The sequence below is a fragment of the Geotrypetes seraphini genome, chromosome 13, assembly GCF_902459505.1.
Source record: "Geotrypetes seraphini chromosome 13, aGeoSer1.1, whole genome shotgun sequence".
In the NCBI taxonomy this organism is placed as follows: domain Eukaryota; kingdom Metazoa; phylum Chordata; class Amphibia; order Gymnophiona; family Dermophiidae; genus Geotrypetes; species Geotrypetes seraphini.
The window spans coordinates 12,818,762-12,838,712 of record NC_047096.1 but is presented as its reverse complement, the minus strand read 5'-3'; the positions used below and the strand labels follow the sequence as shown (position 1 = coordinate 12,838,712).

The 19,951-nt window shown below is 43.0% G+C and overlaps 1 protein-coding gene across 1 annotated transcript in view; it reads left to right on the top strand.

Annotated features, from left to right (window-relative positions):
* The window catches only part of ARMC12 (armadillo repeat containing 12), an 83,746-nt gene that overhangs the window by 42,398 nt on the left and 21,397 nt on the right, over positions 1-19,951 (top strand). The window contains exons 2-3 of the mRNA XM_033917501.1: positions 10,971-11,395; positions 12,087-12,229. Of these exons, the coding sequence (XP_033773392.1) occupies positions 11,230-11,395; positions 12,087-12,229 (309 nt within the window). The 5' untranslated portion in view covers positions 10,971-11,229. The remainder of the gene's footprint in view (positions 1-10,970; positions 11,396-12,086; positions 12,230-19,951) is intronic.

Genomic DNA, 19,951 nt, shown 5'->3' with positions numbered 1-19,951 from the left:
AACTCGGGACCCCGATATTCAAAAACTTTCGCCTAGAGCATGAAGTTTGATTCTTAATTAATTACATTGAAGCTTTTGTTGTCTTAGTCACCTTCCATCCTGGGAGGGAGGGGAGATTGGGAAGGGGGAGGGATAAAAAGGAAGGGGGGGATGAAAGAGGGGAATAGGATATGTCATAAAATATTTGGAGGAATGATAGTATTTCATGGAATATGTGAATTTGAATTTTCAAAATTGGTAAAATTATTTGTAATGAATATCTTATATGTATTATATAATTGTTTTACTTTGTTCCTTCAATAAAAATGTTTGAAAGTAAATTGCTTTGAATATCAACCCCAATGTATATCTAGAATAGCATTCCAGCCCCTATGTGGAGGTATGCACATGGTTTATGGTTATGGTTTATTAATCTTGTTATACTGCTCGTTCGTTTTACTAGTCAAAGCGGTTTACATGATACAATCAAATATAAAAAAATAAAATAAAAAAGAACTCCATTGATATAGATAGAATAGACGTAACTCACACAACAACAAACATACAGGAAAACATTCACTCCTAAATAAAATAATAATATTAAGATTTTACATGATTGCTGACTGAGGACCCAAAAAAATTATTTCAAAAAACATGGGTTAATTCAGATTGTATCGAATCTTGTCCAAATGCTTCTTTTTAAAAAAAACACCCTGTTTTTTAACATAGTTTTAAAAGATTTGAATTTTTCCTGTAATCGTAACTCTCGGGATAACTGGTTCCGTAAGTTTGGAACTGCAAAGTAGAACGCCTTATTGAGTGTAGACTCCCACCTTGCTCTGTTAACCGAAGGGAGTACTGACCTGTTGACTTTAATAGATCTTAAAGGTGAATAAGGAGTTAGAAACTGGGTTGATGACCGTGATTTCCTACCCCTAGCTGATCTGGTCCTGACTTGCTCCTATTGTTCCTGTTTCTCTTAAAGAAATGAGAACTCCAACTCCACGTATGTAAATCAGTTAAAACAGGACCAGATTTGTGTTACCTTAGATTTGAGGGAAGTCCCTCATCTAATACTATGCTTTGCAGAAATAAGATGTGATCTATTATTTCCAAAGTAGCTGCATACTTAGGGCTACCATTTGGCTTCAGAAAAAGGACAGATTGAGACATCTGGGTTTTACTTCCATTGAACACAATGGAAGCAAAACCCGGATGACTCACTCTGTCCTCCTTTTTCTGGAGCCATATGGTATTTCACCAAACAAACTGGGCAGGTGAGTCCTAGGCTTACCTGCTTTTCTGGTGTGGTGCTTTACCTTTTATCAAGATGTTGGAAATGTGGTGAATATTTTGCTTGTAATCAGTGTACTGGGCCTCAGAGATGGATTTTAGCAGCTGGCAAGACATTTTTACTAACTGGCTTCATGTCCTGTGGCCCAGAGATGCCAGATTATCCAGTTCCAGGCTGGAGACATTTTGGCCAGTCCTGGTTTTGAACTTACATCCCAAAGCAGTGTGGGATTTGTAGTGCACGATCCTGACCATTGACATCAGAACTGCAAGTTCCATAATGCACCAGAATGGGATGGTCAGAAATCCAGAACTGTGCCAAAATCTCCTTCCTGGAACTAGGTATAGAGTTATCTTATAGCTCCAGCAAAAGGAGAATGGATTGAGACATCTGGGTTTGACTTCCAATGGGAGTAAAACCTGGATGTCTCAATTCATCCTCTTTTTCTGGAGCTATATGGTAACCCTAAGCCACACCAATTGCATGGCTCTTCAACTAGTCCTATGCTTAGGGTTACCATATGACTCCAGAAAAAAAGAGGATAGATTGAGACATCTGGGTTTGACTTCCATTGAAAGCAATGGGAGTAAAACCTAGCTGTCTCAATTCATCTTCCTTGTTCTAGGTAACTTGGCATCTTTGGGGCTAAAGGAAGGGATTTCTGTGGGAAAGAATACCTAGAGTTCACCTGAATAGAGGTGAAGGGGAGATTAGTCACTGTAACTGCTTCATGTAGCTGAAAGTGCATTTGTCTGTGTGAGGCATAAACGGCTGCTTTCCAGACAGGTGCTGGAATTTGGGATTTAAAAGCTTAAAGGTAGAAAATGAAAGTCTAGAAAAAGTTGTCTTTGAGACTTTTGTTTTTATTTCACTATGCTGTTAGCTTTCAAGAGCTGCTCTCCCTTCATCAGGTTCAGTGAAGAATGAGCTACAGATGCGACTGCCTGAACAATGCAAATAAATTATAGGTTATATTACAAGGGTGGAGTGTGATGGTGTTATTTTCATAGGAAATATGATAGGGGGAGTCAGAAAACCGAGAAAGACAAACAGAACCTACAGCTATAAGAAGAATGTCTCTGGTAATGAGTAACGAAACCAGTGACCTATTAGGTTCCTTTGTGACCGTTTCAAAGGATTGACCATTTTAATTTCCCAAATGTCTTCTATTCCTGGGCAGGGTGGGGAGAGGTTCTCATGGAGATCTGAAGAGCAGGGAGGAAGTAATTCCTTCCAGAATGGCATAGCGACCCTTTGAAGTGGTGGCAACCTGTGTTGCCACAACTAGGGTTACCATATGGCTCCAGAAAAAGGAGGATGGATTGAGACATCCAGGTTTTACTTCTACTACAAGCAATGGAAGTAAGGAGGACAGATAGAGACATCTGGATTTGACTTCCATTGAAAGCAATGGGAGTAAAACCTGGATGTCTCAATTCATCCTCTTTTTCTGGAGCTATATGGTAACTCTAAGCCACACTAATTTCATGGCTCTTCAACTAGTCCTATGCTTAGGGTTACCATATGACTCTAGAAAAAAAGAGGACGGATTGAGACATCTGGGTTTGACTTCCATTGCTTTTCATTGGAAGTAAAATCCGGATGTCTGAATCCATCCTCATTTTTCTGGAGCCATATGGTAACTTTACCTAAACTGGTGTGGTTGTGACTTGTGAGGTTTCTTTTTTTTATGCTGATTGCATGATTATTGATACAGTGATCTAGCCTAGGAGTGTCAATTTGCTCTTCTGGATTTTAGCTATGTACATCACTTAGAAGTATGATTAAGCGATTAATCATATTTTAAATAAAACTTGAAACTTGATGTGTGATCTGATTGAAGGGACAGGAGTCTTTCCTTTTAGTGTACAACACATGCAGACACCGAGGCTAACTGCACAAACCAAAATACCGAGCATGTGAATGAGTGAGTGTAGCTGGGCAGACGGTGGCCCAGCCCTGAATTTGATCAGAGATCCAACCCTGCTTATAAAAAGCTAACAGAAATCCTTGTTAGGCTTTGCTGCCCTCTAGTGGATCACATAGGGTTTGGTACTATTACCCAAACAAGGTGCCATGACGGTGGAGATGTTTGAATACCTTCGTGGCAACTCCCTTTATGAAAGTATAAACACCACCCTCATGCACAAACCACAATTGATTCAAAACACAGCAATATGGCTAGTTTTCAAACTGAAAAAATTTGACACCATATTGCCCTATTTCAACAGACTTCACTGGCTACCAATCTCTGCACGCATTAAATTCAAAATATCATGCCTTATGTACCGTATCTTATATGCAAGCTCACCTGAACCTCTGATAAACCTTTTCATCAATTTTTGGTCCAATTCAACCAGAAACATCATGAAACGTCTTCTGATCCTCCCGTCTCCTAAAGGAATGAAGTACAAATGCTTATTTAACACAATCGTCACCTACATCGGCACAAAGACCTAGAACAGGAACCCTGTTATCTCAGATTTCGAAAGAAACTAAAGACTCTTCTCTTTGAGACAATACACTCCATCGACAATCAGTAGCTGTTCTAACTCAAAGAACTACCACAAGTTGATATTCTAGAAATAAAGCCTAAATGGAGGAAAATATCTCAAACTCACCACTTAGGGATCATAAACAATTCACCCTAAAAGTTGTGGTGTTGAGTTTCTTTCATTGATCAAAAAACCTCCATCCTATCCTAGTAGCTGATCATTATTAATAATAATAATAATAATAATAATAATAACAACTTTATTTTTGTATACCGCAGTACCAGAATAGTTCAGAGCGGTTTACATGACAAGAGACTGTACATTTACAGTGTAGTTACAAATAAGTCAATCAATCAATATAGCTTAGCAAGTGGGAGCAGGCAAGAAGGTGATAGCGAGGTTATAAACAAGTCATCAGCGTAGCTTAGGAAGACGGGTGCAGTTAGGTAGGAGGTGCAGGTAGGTGGGAGGTACAAGGCATAGTTAAAGGTAGAGTTACAAGGAGGGCGGGAGTCAGAGATATTTGTCAAAGAGATAAGTTTTGATTGATTTCCTGAAAGTTTGGTAGGAGGGAGAATTAGAAATGAGAGTGGACAGACATTTGTTCCATTTGCCTGCCTGGAACGCCAGGGATCTGTCAAGGAATCTCTTGTAGATGCAGCACTTTAGGGACGGGAAGGCAAACAAGTGGGCGTTACGTGTGCGGGTGGGGCCAGGACGGACAAAGTGATCTGACAGCCCTCCTTCCTTCCATTGGAGCTCCTTTCTGTGTTTTTAATTCCTGTAAACCGTGTCGAGCTCCACTTCTGTGGAGATGACGCGGTATATAAACTTAAGGTTTAGTTTAGTTTAGTTTGACAGGTAGATTGGAGACGAGCCTGTTAGGGTTTTGAAGCAGAGGCAAGCAAATTTGAAGATAATCCTTGCCTCCATTGGCAGCCAGTGCAGTTTTTTTGTAGAAGGGGCTTATATGGTCTGATTTTTTGAGATTGTAGATGAGTTGAACGGCTGCATTCTGAACGAGTCTTAAGCGTTTGACGTTTTTTTAAATGAACCTAGGTAGATGATATTGCAGTAGTCTAGGATACTCATGATTAGTGACTGGACCAGTAATAAATTATTTTTTAACTTTTTAATACTTTTTTTAAAATTAATGATAGCATCATAACAATATTTGAATAAATCTAATTAATGCAAAGAAAAATAGAGGCACTGTATGAAGATTAAAGTGCTCTAGTGCTGCATTGCACAAACATAAAGTGACGATTGCTGTGTTGCTTGCACAAGGATAAAGTGCTGAAAATTCAATTGCTCGACGAGTCCCATTTCGCCCTAAGAAACAGGCTTCATCAGGAAACGAGCTAGTTAAGATACACAACAAGAAAGAAAAGAAAAGCTTATAGTAAAGATTCATTCAAAATAACTACCAAACAATTCTAATAGCGCACTAAAAGACTTACTTCATGTATTCAATTGATCCTTTAAAATCACATCGGATCCAACTAATTTATATATGATGAATTTCGTTTGCTGAAAAAATCTTGAGTTGGCACAGATTCATAGATGATATTTTTATGTTATGGGGTGGCACTTTATCTGAACTGAACTTGTTATGATGCTATCATTAATTTTAAAAAGTATTTAAAAGTTAAAAAATAATTTATTAATGATCAGCTACTAGGATAGGATGGAGGTTTTTTGATCAATGAAAGAAACTCAACACCACAACTTTTAGGGTGAATTGTTTATGATCCCTAAGTGGTGAGTCTGAGATATTTTCCTCCATTTAGGCTTGTGGAGATGGTGCGGTATACAAACCTAAGGTTTAGTTTAGTTTAGTTTATTTCTAGAATATCAACTTGTGGTGGTACTTATTTTTGATTGTTGATATACATCTTTCACTATTAGTTCTATCTCAAAGAACATCATATCCTCATCCAATGTAAACTGTACTTGTAACGTCTACTCTATTCTTCCCTGAGAAGACTCTCCCTCTCCCTCCCCTCCTCTTGCTTAATTCTTCTATCTTTTTTGCCTATCGCTTAAATTGTACATCCCTTGAACCTAATTAGGCATAGAACGATTCACAAATTGGAAAGAAAGTCTGGATTGGAGGGGCATAGGATGAAGGTGAAAGGGGATAGACTCAGAAGTAACCTCAGAAAATACTTTTTCATGGAAAGAGTGGCGAATGCTTGGAATGGCCTCCTGGTGGAGGTGGTGGAGACAAAAAGTGTATTTGAATTTAGGAAAACTTGGGACAGATGCCATAGTGCAACTAGTGCAAAATTCGGCAGTCAGGCTGATCTTTGGGTTGAAGAAGTTCGATCTTATAACTCCCTCCTACCGACTTCTGCATTGGTTGCCGATGGATACTATATAGAGAGGCCTTAGCTGTATATCAAACCCTATAGATATACACCAAAATAGAAAAAGGGGAGATAATCTGTAAAGTATATAAAGTAATCAGATCATCAAAACTAACGCCATTCGAAAAAGCCACCATGGCATCTAATATAAGGAATCTAAATTGAAATGTTATTATAAATGTTCAAGATATAATTAAATCATGATCCTAATTGAGTATTTAAATGTTTAAAGAAAACTGTGGTGCACATATCATAAAATATACAGACTTCAATCTTTGGATAGCATAAAAGGAGACAAAGATCAGATAAAAACATAAAATTCAACAAAATCATCAGTTCTAATTAGAGATTAAAACCCAGATACTAACCTTCAGAGAGTAAGCTGGGAGCTGATAAAATGTCAGGTCAGTCATTAATTTGCAGCAAACAAATGAGTTTTTAATCCAGATTTAAATTTTGGACAAAAGAGCTCTGGGTGCAAAGATTTAGGAAGGGAGTTCCACAAAAAGGATGCTACGTAATAGAAAGCAGAAGACCGAGGAGAAGCATGTCGAGCTTGGGATAGTGCCAGGAGGAATCAACCGACAATCATTTACAGATTATCTCCCCTTTTTCTATTTTGGTTGCCGATGGAGGCATGTGTGAAGTTTAAGTTTGGATGCTTTTGCTTTAAGGTGCTATTCGGCCTAGCCCCCAAATACATAACCGACCTTTTCTCTTTTTCAATCAATAGACATAAGAGAAGTTCAGACTTGATTTTTGTTTCTCCTCCGGTTAAAGGACGTAAATTTAAAAGACATCACCAACATCTTTTCTCTTATCAAGCAGCATTACGGGGTAATGATCTGAAACAATTACTTACGCTTGCCAATACTTACGGGGAATTTAGGAGACACCTAAAAACATATCTGTTCCTAAAGTACGTAGGAAGCTGATTTGCACAATCTTTCCCACAATAACTGATCTCTAGAGCTGTTAGTCACTAGATTTTAACGATGTTAGTTCTACTCAATCTGTAGCATTTCTAATCATTGTAAATCACATAGAACTTCACGGTCCTGCGGTATATAAACTGTTATTAATTTAATTTAATTTAAATTTAATTCTTATATACCACTAATAACCGTGAGGTTTCTAAGCGGTTTACAAAAATGATGCATTAAAAGATACAATAAATAAAAATAAATAAGATAGGTACTTGGAAATTCCCTAACTGTCCCAAAGGCTCAAAATCTAACTAAAGTACCTGAAGAAACAATTTATGAAAAGTAAAGCTAAAAATATAAAGACAGAGGTAGAGATAGAAATGAATATTCCAACAAGATGGCGGCCAGTTAGGTCATCTTCTGTGCTGTCTCCCTTGTCCTGCTTTTGTTTTTATTTTATTTTGCCTTTGTTGATTTTTCTTTTAAATTTCTTTTTTGTTGGTTTTTTGTTCTGTCTCTGCTGTTTTCATTTGGGACTTCCAGTCTCATTGATGTTTGCTTCTTTTGAGCTCATCTACCGATTTCCAGTTTGACAGTTGCTCCGATCTGGCAGCTGATGGAGCCGTTGCCTGATGCCTGAATGGTTCTATGGTGGCGGTTAAGAGTTGAAGAATTGGGTCCTGTTTCTTTTCGTGGTGGATGGGAGAGTTCTGGCTTTCGGCTCCTTGTGTTCATGTCCAGCCACTAGCGGAGAGGAGTGTGGGAGCACTGCTTTGCCCCCTCCCGAACCAGCATAGGACCAGCTCCGTTGAATTCAAGCTGCAACAACGGCGTGCTGAGGGCAGATGAAGGCGGGAGCCAGCCCACACCGCCACAGAGGGACTACATCGGACCGGCATGTAGGACGGTCGAGCCAGCTCGACCTCCTCCCCGTTACCAGCAGGGAGAGGAGATAAAATCTTTTTCTCCCTGTTAGGTCGTGGGAGAGGCGGAGCGGTGATCGCACTCCTCTCCTGAGCGGGCTGGCGAAAAGATGTCAGCCCGCTGCTTGAAAGCAATCTTTTTTTTTTTCCCTACTGAGTCGTGGGAGAGGCGGAGTTAGGCAGACTAGATAGGACAGATAGTCTTTACCTGGCTTCATTTTACTATGGGTTATTGTGGGGTGTTTTGTGTTTTTTTTTGTTTGTTTGTTAAGATCCAAGTTATTGGCTCTAGTTGGCTCATTTTTCAATTAAATTACACACCTACTAACTTTTAGCTCTTTTGATGGAATTAGGGGGATAATGGCCAACCTGCAATTCCATCAGCTAGTGCAGTGTTTTGCAATTCTCCTCTGGTTTTCAGTTTACCCACAAGGAATATGTATGAGATAGATTTGGAAACACTGGAAACCCAGAGTATGCTAATTTGATCTGATACATATTCATTATGAAAGTCCTGAAAACCTTACTGTTTAGATATGTGTCCAGGACAAGGTTGAAAAACGCTGAGATAGTCTGCAAAGAAATAACTCCTTGTTCTGTGGTACAACTGTATTTACATATACTGTACTGTGTTATATGCAGGTACTTTCTCTTTCCTAGTGGGCTCACAATCTAAATTTTGTGCCTGGGGCAATGGAATGTCACAGATTTGCCCAGAATCATAAGGAGTTAACCCTTTCAGGACCAAGGGACATATTTGTCCCATAACTTTAAAATCCTATAAATTTTGATTGGGATAGTCTACAGTTCTAAATTTGATATGTACGGATTCCATATGATACTGCCTTTATGTAAACAAACTGGTTCCGACATTCATTCATTAGCGTCGTTGCCAGATTGACTAGAAGATTCACTTGCCACACTGTCCATAAGCCAGAAGTGTGATTTTTTTTTAAAAAATAATGATATTTCACAAAAAAAATCAATTTTTTGGCATCTGCAAGCCCTTTTTACCATAAAAATGTCGTCAAAACCACAAAAATTGGCCTACGATCCTTATGGTCCTGAAAGGGTTAAGAACATAAGAATAGCCTTACTGAGTCAGACCAATGGTCCATCAAGTCTAGTAGCCCATTCTCATGGTGGCCAATCCAGGTCACTAGTACCTGGCCAAAACACCAATGAGAGCAAGATTCCAGAGCTGAGATTGTGATGTCATAATGCCTCATTCCACAGTGCCTCAGAGCCAACTTCATCAGTGATGTTACAATGGCTTAATTGTCCTATACTTGGCTCACATAAGAATAGCCAAACTGGGTCAGACCAATGGTCCATCAAGCCCAGTAGCCCGTCCTCACGGTGGCCAATCCAGGTCACTAGTACCTGGCCAAAACTCAAATAGTAGCAGCATGCCATGCTGCCGATCTAGGGCAAGCAGTGGCTTCCCCCAAGTCTGTCTCAATAGCAGACTATGGACTCTCCTCCAGGAACTTGTCCAAACCTTTTTTAAAGCCAGCTACATCAACTGCTCTTACCACAACCTCTGACAACACTTTCCTGAGCTTAACTATTCTCTGAGTGAAAAAATATTTCCTCTTATTGGTTTTCAATGTATCTCCCTGCAGTGGGGTAGCAAGGGTGAGAAGTGCTCGGGGTGGTGGCTCCCCTTCCTCCGCCACTTTCTCCACCCCTGCTCCTTCCCCCACCTTCCTGCTGCACGCCCGCCCCTTCCCTTTCCCCGTTCCTCTTTAACTTCCCCAGAACGAGCAGCATCACCAACATGCCTCTGACATCACCTCCTTGGCGCGGGACTCAAAAGTGACATTAGATGTGAGCAGCAGGTTGAGACGCTGCTCACGCCGGTGAAGAGGTAGAGAGAGGTACAGTGGTGGGAAGTGAAGGCACGTCTGTGGCGGGGGAGGAGTGGGAAGGAGCAGGGGGACAGAGAGGAGGAAGGGTGACCGTGCCCCCAACAAGACGGCGCCCGTGGCGGACCGCCCCCCCCCCCTCTTACTACACCACTGTCTCCCTATAACTTCATCAAGTGTCTCCTAGTCTTTGTAAGCTTTGATGGAGTAATAAATCGATCCTGTGTGACTCAAACCCTGTTCCCAGCCCACTGCACTAGCCATTAAATTATTATTCTACTCCAGTGTATCTCAAATTGTGTGTCTCCTGAGATTCCAAGTGTGCTGCAGCACACTGAGGAGGAAGAGAGGCGCCTGCCAGCTGACTTTCCTAAGCGGTACAGCGCCAGCGCTGCCCGATTCACCGAAGGCCTGCATGTTTCCCCCTTCTCTCTAGCATCCTCCGATTTCTTCACTGGCCCATCGGTCTCACCTTTAAAGCTAATTACAGCAGCCTGCAGAGGATCGCCGGTAGGTAAAATGATTTTATTTTCAATATAGTGATTGAAATGTGTCAGTTTTGAGAATTTATATCTGCTGTGTATATTGTGTGTATCTGAAAAATGAATGGAAAAAATCGCATTACAATTCGTAGAGGGGATGGGATCTGGGGGCAGAGCTTGGGTGGGCCTAGGGAGGTCTGTGGTTGGGGTACTCAGTTGATATTTGTTAGACTTAGGGGGTGCTTAGCTTGAAGTCGTTGAGAAACACTGCTGTAGGCAATCAGCTGGCATCAGTGCCTCTCCTTCTCTTCCCTGCTGGCACCCCCTACTGGCATCTCTGGGCCCATCTGGAGGGCCTCTGCACATGCACGGACGTCAACGTGATGATGTCACGCATATCCATGATGTCATCATGGCGATGTCCGCGCACTTATGGGTGCCTCAAGCCGTGGCCGCTACCTTTAGTGTGCCTCGGCTCGAGAAAGTTTGAGAGACAGTGCTCTACTCTGTTCCAGCTTCACAACATGACCTCCTGCTGCAGAATTTCCTTTTCATTAAGAAAAAATTGTTTGTCTGTTATAGTATTACACCTTTTGACTGTCTTTGTCATACCTCAGTTCTTCCTCTCTTCCAGGATATCTCACCTCACCCCAGAGTTGAAGTATCACTTTTTAAGACATCCTGTGAGAAGGACTATCACCTTGAATGGTGTCTCTTAAGCAAACCAGCAACAGCACCCTGATTCCAGAATGTTCTAAGCTCAGAAGCACTACCATCACACCCTCTCCACCTTCCAGTTCCAGAATGTTCTACGCTCAGCAGCACCTGCAGTTCCGGAATGGAACAGTAGGCATTGTTGAGACTCAGGCCACAGGCTCTATGTACATGATGACATGAGGATGGAAAACCTCCTAGATCCAAATATCAGGAGGAACGTGCTTTTCTTTATCACTGGAGCAGGGACCGCCTACCTAGCATACAAAGTTATCAAGTCAGGAATAGCTGGCTGTCTACAGAAACAAGACACATGCAGCAAAGGCATGGCATACAATGCATCACGTAAGTATGTGACAAAAAGCCTCCTTCTGTGTCATAGCAACCAGAACGGCGAGCCCTGAGCTGAGAACGTAGATGTAGATGCTTCATTCTACCCACCAAGATTTGAAAAGAAGGGGAGAGGGCTTAGAACAGACATACCAGACAGCATGGATAGATGGACGGACAGGATAGGCCAGGGGTCCGCAATCCAGTGGGGTTTTCAGGATTTCCCCAATGAATATGCATGAGATCTATGTGCATGCACTGCTTTCAATGCATATTCACTGGGGAAATCCTGAAAACCCAACTGGATTGCGGCCCTCAAGGAGGGACTTTGAGATCCCTGGGATAGGCCATATAGTCGTTATCTGCTTTCACTTTTCTCTGTTTTACTCAAAAGTATCCGCGTGCCTGTTTTTATGTTCTTTTGCGTCGCTTTGTTAGTACATATTATGCTTGAGTCTGCTTTTTAAATGTCTTTATGTTTATTATGGCATCACCTGGCCTTTTTGGCCTATCCTGTTCTCGACAGGTTATACAAGTAGGTCCCTATGCCAAAGGAGCAAGCCCTGTTCAGAGGGTCAGGCGTTCACATTACTTATATGGTGGAGCACGGTGCAAGCTAGGACCCGGCAGGAGTCTTGCTGAATGAGTGAACATCCTGATGCAAATTTTGGCTTTCTAGATTATTGATAAATATTTGATTGCTTAGGATTTCCCATAAGACATGACTTGAAAAAGAAGTCTGGCGAGCTGACGCGGCTTCTGAGCCTGTTGAAACAACAACCAGACAGCTTTACAAAGGGTATGCTTCTGCATGGCATCACCAGGTGCATCTACCTTGTGGAATGTGAGGTGAGAATACGACGCAATACAATGCAATGTATACATCTATAGTCTACCAAACCCCTCCCGCAGGGACCAAAGCATATTATTATAAAATATAGCCAGAATAGACTCCAGAAAGTACAAATTTCTCAATAACAAGGTTCTTCAGTCATAAAAAAAAACATAGGCTCCCTTTTATCAAACCGCGGTACAGCTTTTTATCGTGGGCCGGAGAGGTAAATGCTCGGACGCTCATAGGAACTGAATGAGCGTCATTTACCTCACCAGGCTCTACGGCGGTTTGATAAAAGAGGCCCATAGTTAAGCAAGAAATTTGCAAAATAAAGTTGCCTTTTTAATAAAGCTTGGTGTGCACCATTGGACATTAGGGCACGCTGAATGCTGCATGCCCTTTTTTTTTCCCATGGTGCACATGGTATGTAGCACTCGTGCTAAGCTCTAGTACAACGGCCCTGAAGATATTTTCAAATGGTGGTGAAAAACCAAGTAAGAAGGTTTCAAGTTGGTAGAGACTTGGAATAGACTTCCTGACTCTATTAGATTGATAGGTCAGCTGCAACGGTTCATAGAAAAATCACGCGAGACAACGGCGTGCCGACAACTGAGCGCAGACAACTGAGCGCAAGGTTGACGGCGCGCCGAAGAAAAGCACTATTTTAAAGGGTTCCGACGGGGGGTGTTGGTGGGGAACCCCCCTATTTTACTTAACAGACATCGCGCTGGCGTTGTGGGGGATTTGGGGGGTTGTAACCCCCCTCATTATGCTTGAAACCGAACTTTTTGCCTGTTTTTTAGGGAAAAAGTTCAGTTTTAAGTATAATGTGGGGGGTTACAACCCCCCAAGCCCCCCACAACGCCAGCGCAATGTCAAGTAAAGTGGGGGGTTCCCCCCCATGCCCCCCCGTCGGAGCCCTTTAAAATAGTGCTTGCGCTCAGTTGTCGGCGCGCCGTTGTCTCGCGCGATTTAGTCCCGTCACCGCTGCAACGGTTTCGTAAAGTCTTAAAAACTTTGTTGTTTTCACAATATCTCAACGGTTTACCTATAGAATCTATTAACTGACAGTATTGCAAGACCTATTTTTATGATAGACTTAAATAATCCCTTTTCCCCTACTTTTGTTACTTTCATGTGGATTCTTGTCTTTGACCACTTGTAAACTGAGTCGAGCTCCGACGGGAGATGACCCGGTATATAAACTGAAGACTAGATTAGATTAGAAGGTAAATTATTCCAGATAACAGAAGCTTGATTTGGGAAAGAACTATCCAGCACTTGAACTTGGTAGAAAGCATAGAAGCAGAAAAAGAAAAAAAAAAAGATTTAGAGGACACGTGCCTTCAAACACCTTGGAAACCAAACAAGCATCATGCCCTCAGACACAGTGATCTAGTCATGTACAGAGACCTTCCCATAAGCTTGAAAGTTGTAACAGGTGCTAGAATAGATGTCTATCTGCCTGGGTATTTTTTTTTCTTAGTCTGTCTCTCCTTGCACGCTGCCTTTCTGTCATTTTTTCTGTCTGTGAATCTCCCTGTGTCCTTAGTGCCCTCAGTGCCTCCTTCCTATGTCCTTAGTGCCCCTTCTATGTCCATAGTGCCCCCAGTACCCCTTTCTATGTCCTTAGTCCCCACAGTGCCTCCTTCCTCCCCTCACCCCCCCTCAAATGCCAGCCTGCTTGCCTGCCTCCCATCCCCCTTCCATTGAAACCCCCCCTGATGCCAGCCTGCCTGCCTCCCATCCCCCTGAGCAGCATGTTCCCATAGAAACCATCCCCCCCGATGCCAGCCTGCCTGCCTGCCATTGAAACCCCCCACCCCCTCTGATACCAGCCTGCCTGCCTCCCATTCCCCTTCCATTGAACCCCCCCCGATGCCAGCCTGCCTCCCATCCCCCTGAGCAGCATGTTTCCATGGAAACCACCCCACCCACCCCCCCGATGCCAGCCTGCCTGCCTGCCTTCCATTGAATCCCCCCCACCCCCTACGTTGCCTGCATCCCCTTCCATTGAAAACCCCCTCCCATACCGATGCCAGTCTGCCTGCCTGCCGCAGCATGTTTCCATGAAACCCCCCTACCTCCCTCCGATGCCAGCCTCCCTGCCTGCCTCCCATCCCCCTTCCATTTAACCCCCCCCCATGCCAGCCTGCCTCCCAAAAAGAGCTGCCTGGCATAAGGATTATAACAAAGCAGCCCCAGCTCTTCTCCTTTCAAATACAAAAACCGTCTCGTCAGCTCTTAGCACCGCTTGTAGCATCTCCTCCCCCACCGCCACCCAGCAACTGAAGCACAACGAATTGGGCCAGGCCGCACTCACCCGGGGGATGACTGGAGGATGGGGATTCCCCGCGCTGACTCGGCCCAGCCTGAAGAGCCGGCCGAAGCACAGAAATGAATGTTCTTGTTCGGTTCCCCCTTCCCGCGGGCTGGTCTGCTGCGGCCGAAGGTTTTTTTAAAGTAAGGGAGCCATTTTCAAAGCCGCCGCCGCCGCGGCTCCTCTCATGAGCTGCACTTGCATCCGAAGATGAGAAAGGAGCCGCAGTGGCGGCGGCTTTGTGGGTCCTGTAGTCTGAAGCTCGATCCGACGCGCTTGTGCAGATTAGAGGGATTGAAGGGGACGAAGAAAAACAAAACAGTAGTTCGCGGATGCTGGGAAGTAAGGCTGGGGAGTCGCGCATGCGCACTTCTGCGGCCACAGACCTACTGATCACAGAAGCACGCAGATAGGAGTGCGCATGCGCGGATCCCCAGCTACCAGACAGGATCAACACGATCCTTTTTGGGGGAATCATTCTTATATTTTAATTAAAGATGTCAGAGTAAGGGTTTGATATACAGTATTTCTCCTGTACAGGTGCACTTTGTTATTGTTGTTTTTTTTTTAAGAAACTCTATTTATCACCCTCCTGCTAAGCAAATAACTTTAAACATATGAAAGAGCAGTTCCGTCACTATTTCTTAAAATCTTACTCTGTACATTTTGATACTTTCACGGAAGTGAACGGGTCACATTAGGGGTGTCTTTTTGCAAATATGTAAAAATTAGCGAAATTTATGTAATAAGTTATATTAAAGAAAAGAGAGCTAAAGTAATAAAAAAATTTTTTTTAATGTTAATGAAGGTTTTCTTGCCGATGACTGTATTTTGAGCTTATTGAAATGTCACTTCTGTAACCCATATGGGTTAATGGCTCTGACTCAGGCTTTTTCCCTATTGAGTAAGAAGAAATTAGAACTGATTAAAGTTTAATATAACCCCTGCTAAGTGATAACATAACTATAGTGGGATCTGCAGAACTGATATCAGTGGGTAGAATCGAAGATGACACTGCCTGAAAAGCCAAAATGTACACTTCTCCCTCCGTACAGGGGATTAACAGACCCACGAATACAGAAAAACTGCGAATAACTTTTTCATATGTTATTTGCTGTTTTCTATTAAAAAACCATTGTGAATAGGGTGAAACCACGAATAACATGGTGGGAGACCTGGCCTGTTCCTGAAGTAGAGGCAAAGCACGGTGAAGAAAGTGCTGGGAATTGGCGATTTTCTCTGTAAACGCTTGGAATCAGTGATTTCTCTATGCAAGCTGATGTAATTTGGGGGGGAGGAACCAGCAAGCTAAAAACCGCGAATTATTGAAACCACGATTGCTGAAACCGTGAATACGGAGGGAGAAGTGTAGATCTACACAGCACAAGAAATACATGTATTTTGCAGGATATTCAAATGAAATACACTTCTCCCTCTGTATTCACTGTGATAGGGGATTAACAGACCCGCAAATACAGAAAAACCGCAAATAACTTTTTCATATGTTATTCGCTGTGTTCTATTAAAAACTATCGTGAATCGGGTGAAACCGTGAATAACATGGTGGGGGACCTGGCCTGTTCCTGATGGAGAGGCAAAACACGGTGACGAAAGTGCCGGGAATCGACGATTTTCTCTGTAAACGCTTGGAATCGGCGATTTCTCTATGCAAGCTGACATCATTTGGGGGAGGGAGGAGCCAGCAAGCTAAAAAAAACTGCGAATAATCGAAACTGCGATTGCTGAAACCGTGCATACAGAGGGAGAAGTGTAGTAACTGTCGAGAAAGTAAATGTGAGAGAAGTCACAAAAATGGATTTCTCTGAATAAATCTCCATGAGGTAATTCTTGACCAAAACTAATATAGTACTGTGTTCTGACTAAACATATCTCCCCATTTATCAAGACATGTAGGCCTGGATTCTCTGTTGTCAGCGTCCACCAATCACATGTCAATCACGTGACGGCGCTGGTTATAAAATCGCGCCTCTGGCAAAGGTAGGCGCCGGAATTGTAGGCCAGGCTTTTCCAGGCCTACATTTTCAGCACCTACCTGTGATGTGAATCACACCTCCATCGGTACCTTTGGCCGCCTAATGCCGCTTCCAGCATTAGCCACACCCGCGGTGGTGTGAGGTGGCCTAACACACCTATGAAGGCACAATTGGGGCACTGTTTTTTTAGGCGCTGGTACTGAGCTTGGGCACCTACCGACACATTAAAAAACGGTGCCATTTAGTGAACCCGGGCTACTGTATTTTGGACTTTTTGCCACAGGTGTGAAAATGCATTCAAATGTTAAATGGTTTCCATATTTAAAAATACACAGTAACTCAGTAACTACAGGATATTTGGCGAGTTAGCTTAGTTTAAAAAAAAACAACCCCAAAACTTTGAGCTACTGTGTTCTGGCTTTTCAGGGCAGTATAAATTCCACATTGCTTTAAGGCAGGGGTGTCAAAGTCCCTCCTCGAGGGCCGCAATCCAGTCGGGTTTTCAGGATTTCCCCAATGAATAGGCATGAGATCTATTAGCATACGATGAAAGCAGTGCATGCAGATAGATCTCATGCATATTCATGAGGTAAATCCTGAAAACCCGACTGGCTTGCGGCCCTCGAGGAGGGACTTTGACACGCCTGCCTTAAGGTATAAATTCAAAACCAGGATTGGCCAAAAAGTCTCTCTCCTGAAACTGGGTATCTTGGCATCTCTGGATCCTCCTGAACAAAATTAACTTTCTCTCTTTGCCGCATAGCTGTAAGAAAGTTATCGTCAGGGGGGAAGTGAATTTGCAGTTCTCAATTTCCTACGCTCTTTGCAGAGATGCCAAGTTACCCACTTCCAGGCTGGAGATTTTTTTGACCAGTCCTGGTTGAACTGACATCCCAAAAAAGTTTGGGATTTGTAGCGCTTGATCCTGCCCATTGAAATCAGAGCTGTAAATCTCATAATTCAACATAATGGACTGTTCTGAAATTCGGACTGCTCAGAATCTCCATCCTTGAATGAGGGATCTTGGCATCTCTGTCTTCGTGTTTACAAGGAACTTAATTCCGCTCTCCAAACCCTGGGAAGCTGTAACAGAGCAGAGCTTCTGGGAGTGGTTACCAACTCAAGATCCTGTCAGACAGGTAGAAAGAAAGTCAGTTAAAAAAAAACAAAAACATAAGGAGAAATTCTGTAAATGATAGGTGCCTATAATATATACAGTGCTCCCCTGGTCATTCGCGGGTCGGCGATTCGTCGTCACAGTCATTCACGGTATTTTCCAACCGCGAATGACCAAGCAGGAGAGGGCAGCCGGAGCACCGGTGAGTGAAGGAAATCACTTGCGGTATGCTCAGACCGCTTCTTCCTGCACTAAAGTCGGGCCTCACCAATCAGAAGCTGCATGTCAAAGCAGCTTCTGATTGGTGAGGCCCGACTTTAGTGTAGGAAGAGGCGGTCTGAGCATACCGCAAGTGATTTCCTTCACTCGCCGGCGCTCTGGCTGCTCTCTCCTGCCTCTCCGGCTGCCCTCTCCCCTGCTAAAAAAACGTATTCGCGGTTTTTCCAAGATTCGCATGGGTTCCTGGAACGGAAGGGAGTACTCATAGGAATAACCCAGAAGGAATTAAGACGCCTCCAAATAATTCAAAATGCTGCCATCAAACTAAGAAGAAAAGCTAGGAAATATGACCACGTAACCCCACCGCTTCGTAATGCCCACTGGTTGCCAATTAAACGAAGAATTTCCTATAAAATATCACTAATAGCCTTCAAAACCATGCAATCCAAATGGCCCCAATTCATTGACAAATACTTAATTTCATACGTGCCATCCCGCCTTCTTACAACATCCAACCACAAATTGCTTACAGTTCCATCCCTACAAATAATAGGTACGAAAAGAGACAACATTTTTTCAGTGGTGGCCCTCCCAACTCCTGTAAGAGAGGAAAGTAATCTTAATCATTTCAAGGGCCTACTTAAGAGCCATATACTCAAAGAAGCGTTTACCCTCCTGCCAACTTCTCTAAAGAAACTAGTCGCAGTATTTCCCTTCCTCTCGTTCATCTTTTAAATGCTTATCTTTCCTATACAAATTGAAGTTCCACCCCACTTTCCTCTCCTCTTGTTTCAGGGTTGTTTGAGGGTTTTTCGTTAGCCATTTGCTTGATGTTGTTTTTTTACTTCTTTGAACTGTCGTGTCATTGGCACTTTTATCTTATTTGTTTCCCCTATTACATTTGATCTGTATCTCGCTTAGAAACTGGATAAGCGATAGAATCAAATTTTAATAAAAACTTGTAAATATATTAAAAAAAAAATAAAAAAAATTTTTTTTAACTTGAAACTTGCTTATCTCTTGTCAATCACACTGTTACAGAATCGCGCCTAACTTAAAACGTATGACAAAAATTAAACCAGCTATTTAATGATAAATCAATTATTTCTTTTAATTATTTCAATTCTATAAATACAGTACTCCCCCAATATTCACGGGGGTTCCGTTCCAGGAACCCCCGCGAATCTTGAAAAACCGCGAATACGGTTTTTCATGGGGGAGACTGGAGAAGGCAGCGGGAGAGGCAGGAGAGAGCAGCCGGAGCGCCGGCGAGTGCAGGAAATCACTCGCGGTATTCTCTGACCGCCTCTTCCTGCACTAAGTCGGGCGTTAAGTCGGGCGTTATCCAATCAAGAGCTGCGTGCCTGATTGGATAAGGCCCGACTTAGTGCAGGAAGAGGCGGTCGGAGCAAACCACGAGTGATTTCCTGCACTTGCTGGCGCTCCGGCTGCTCTCTCCTGTCTCTCCTGCTGCCCTCTCCTTGTCGGCGGTTTGCGGTCGGAAAATACCGCAAATGACTGGGACCGCGAACCGCCGACCGCGAATGACCGGGGGAACACTGTACCATAATTACCAATTCTATAAATACCATAATTATTTATATTCATAAAGCTTAAAACTTAGGTGCCTGAAATTTAGACCAGGGTTTTAAAGGCCTATATTATAGACACCTATATCCTTTAGAGCAGGGGTGTCCAACCTGCGGCCTCATGAAGTATTTTGTGCGGCCCCGGTTGAGGGCAATGCAGTGTTTTCCTCTGTTGCCCCCGGGTGTTTACCGTCTTGCCGGCTCCCTCCTCTGTCTTGCTGCAGCGTTTGCATGGCCCCAGAAAATGCAGCCCAGGGAAGCCAAAAGGTTGGACACCCCTGCTTTAGAGAATCACACCCTAGCGGCATCTAAGTCTTTCTCCACCCATACTTTGGCGTTAGGTTCCACTAGGCGCCATGCGATAGGTGACTCTCTTGTGCAGAATCGTACCTAAGAGGATAGGCGCTTATCTCCCAATTCATTGTTAGTTGTTTTTTTTCGATTATGAACTTGTTAAAGCTCATAATTAAAGGCAATTTACTAATTAACCCTCCCTT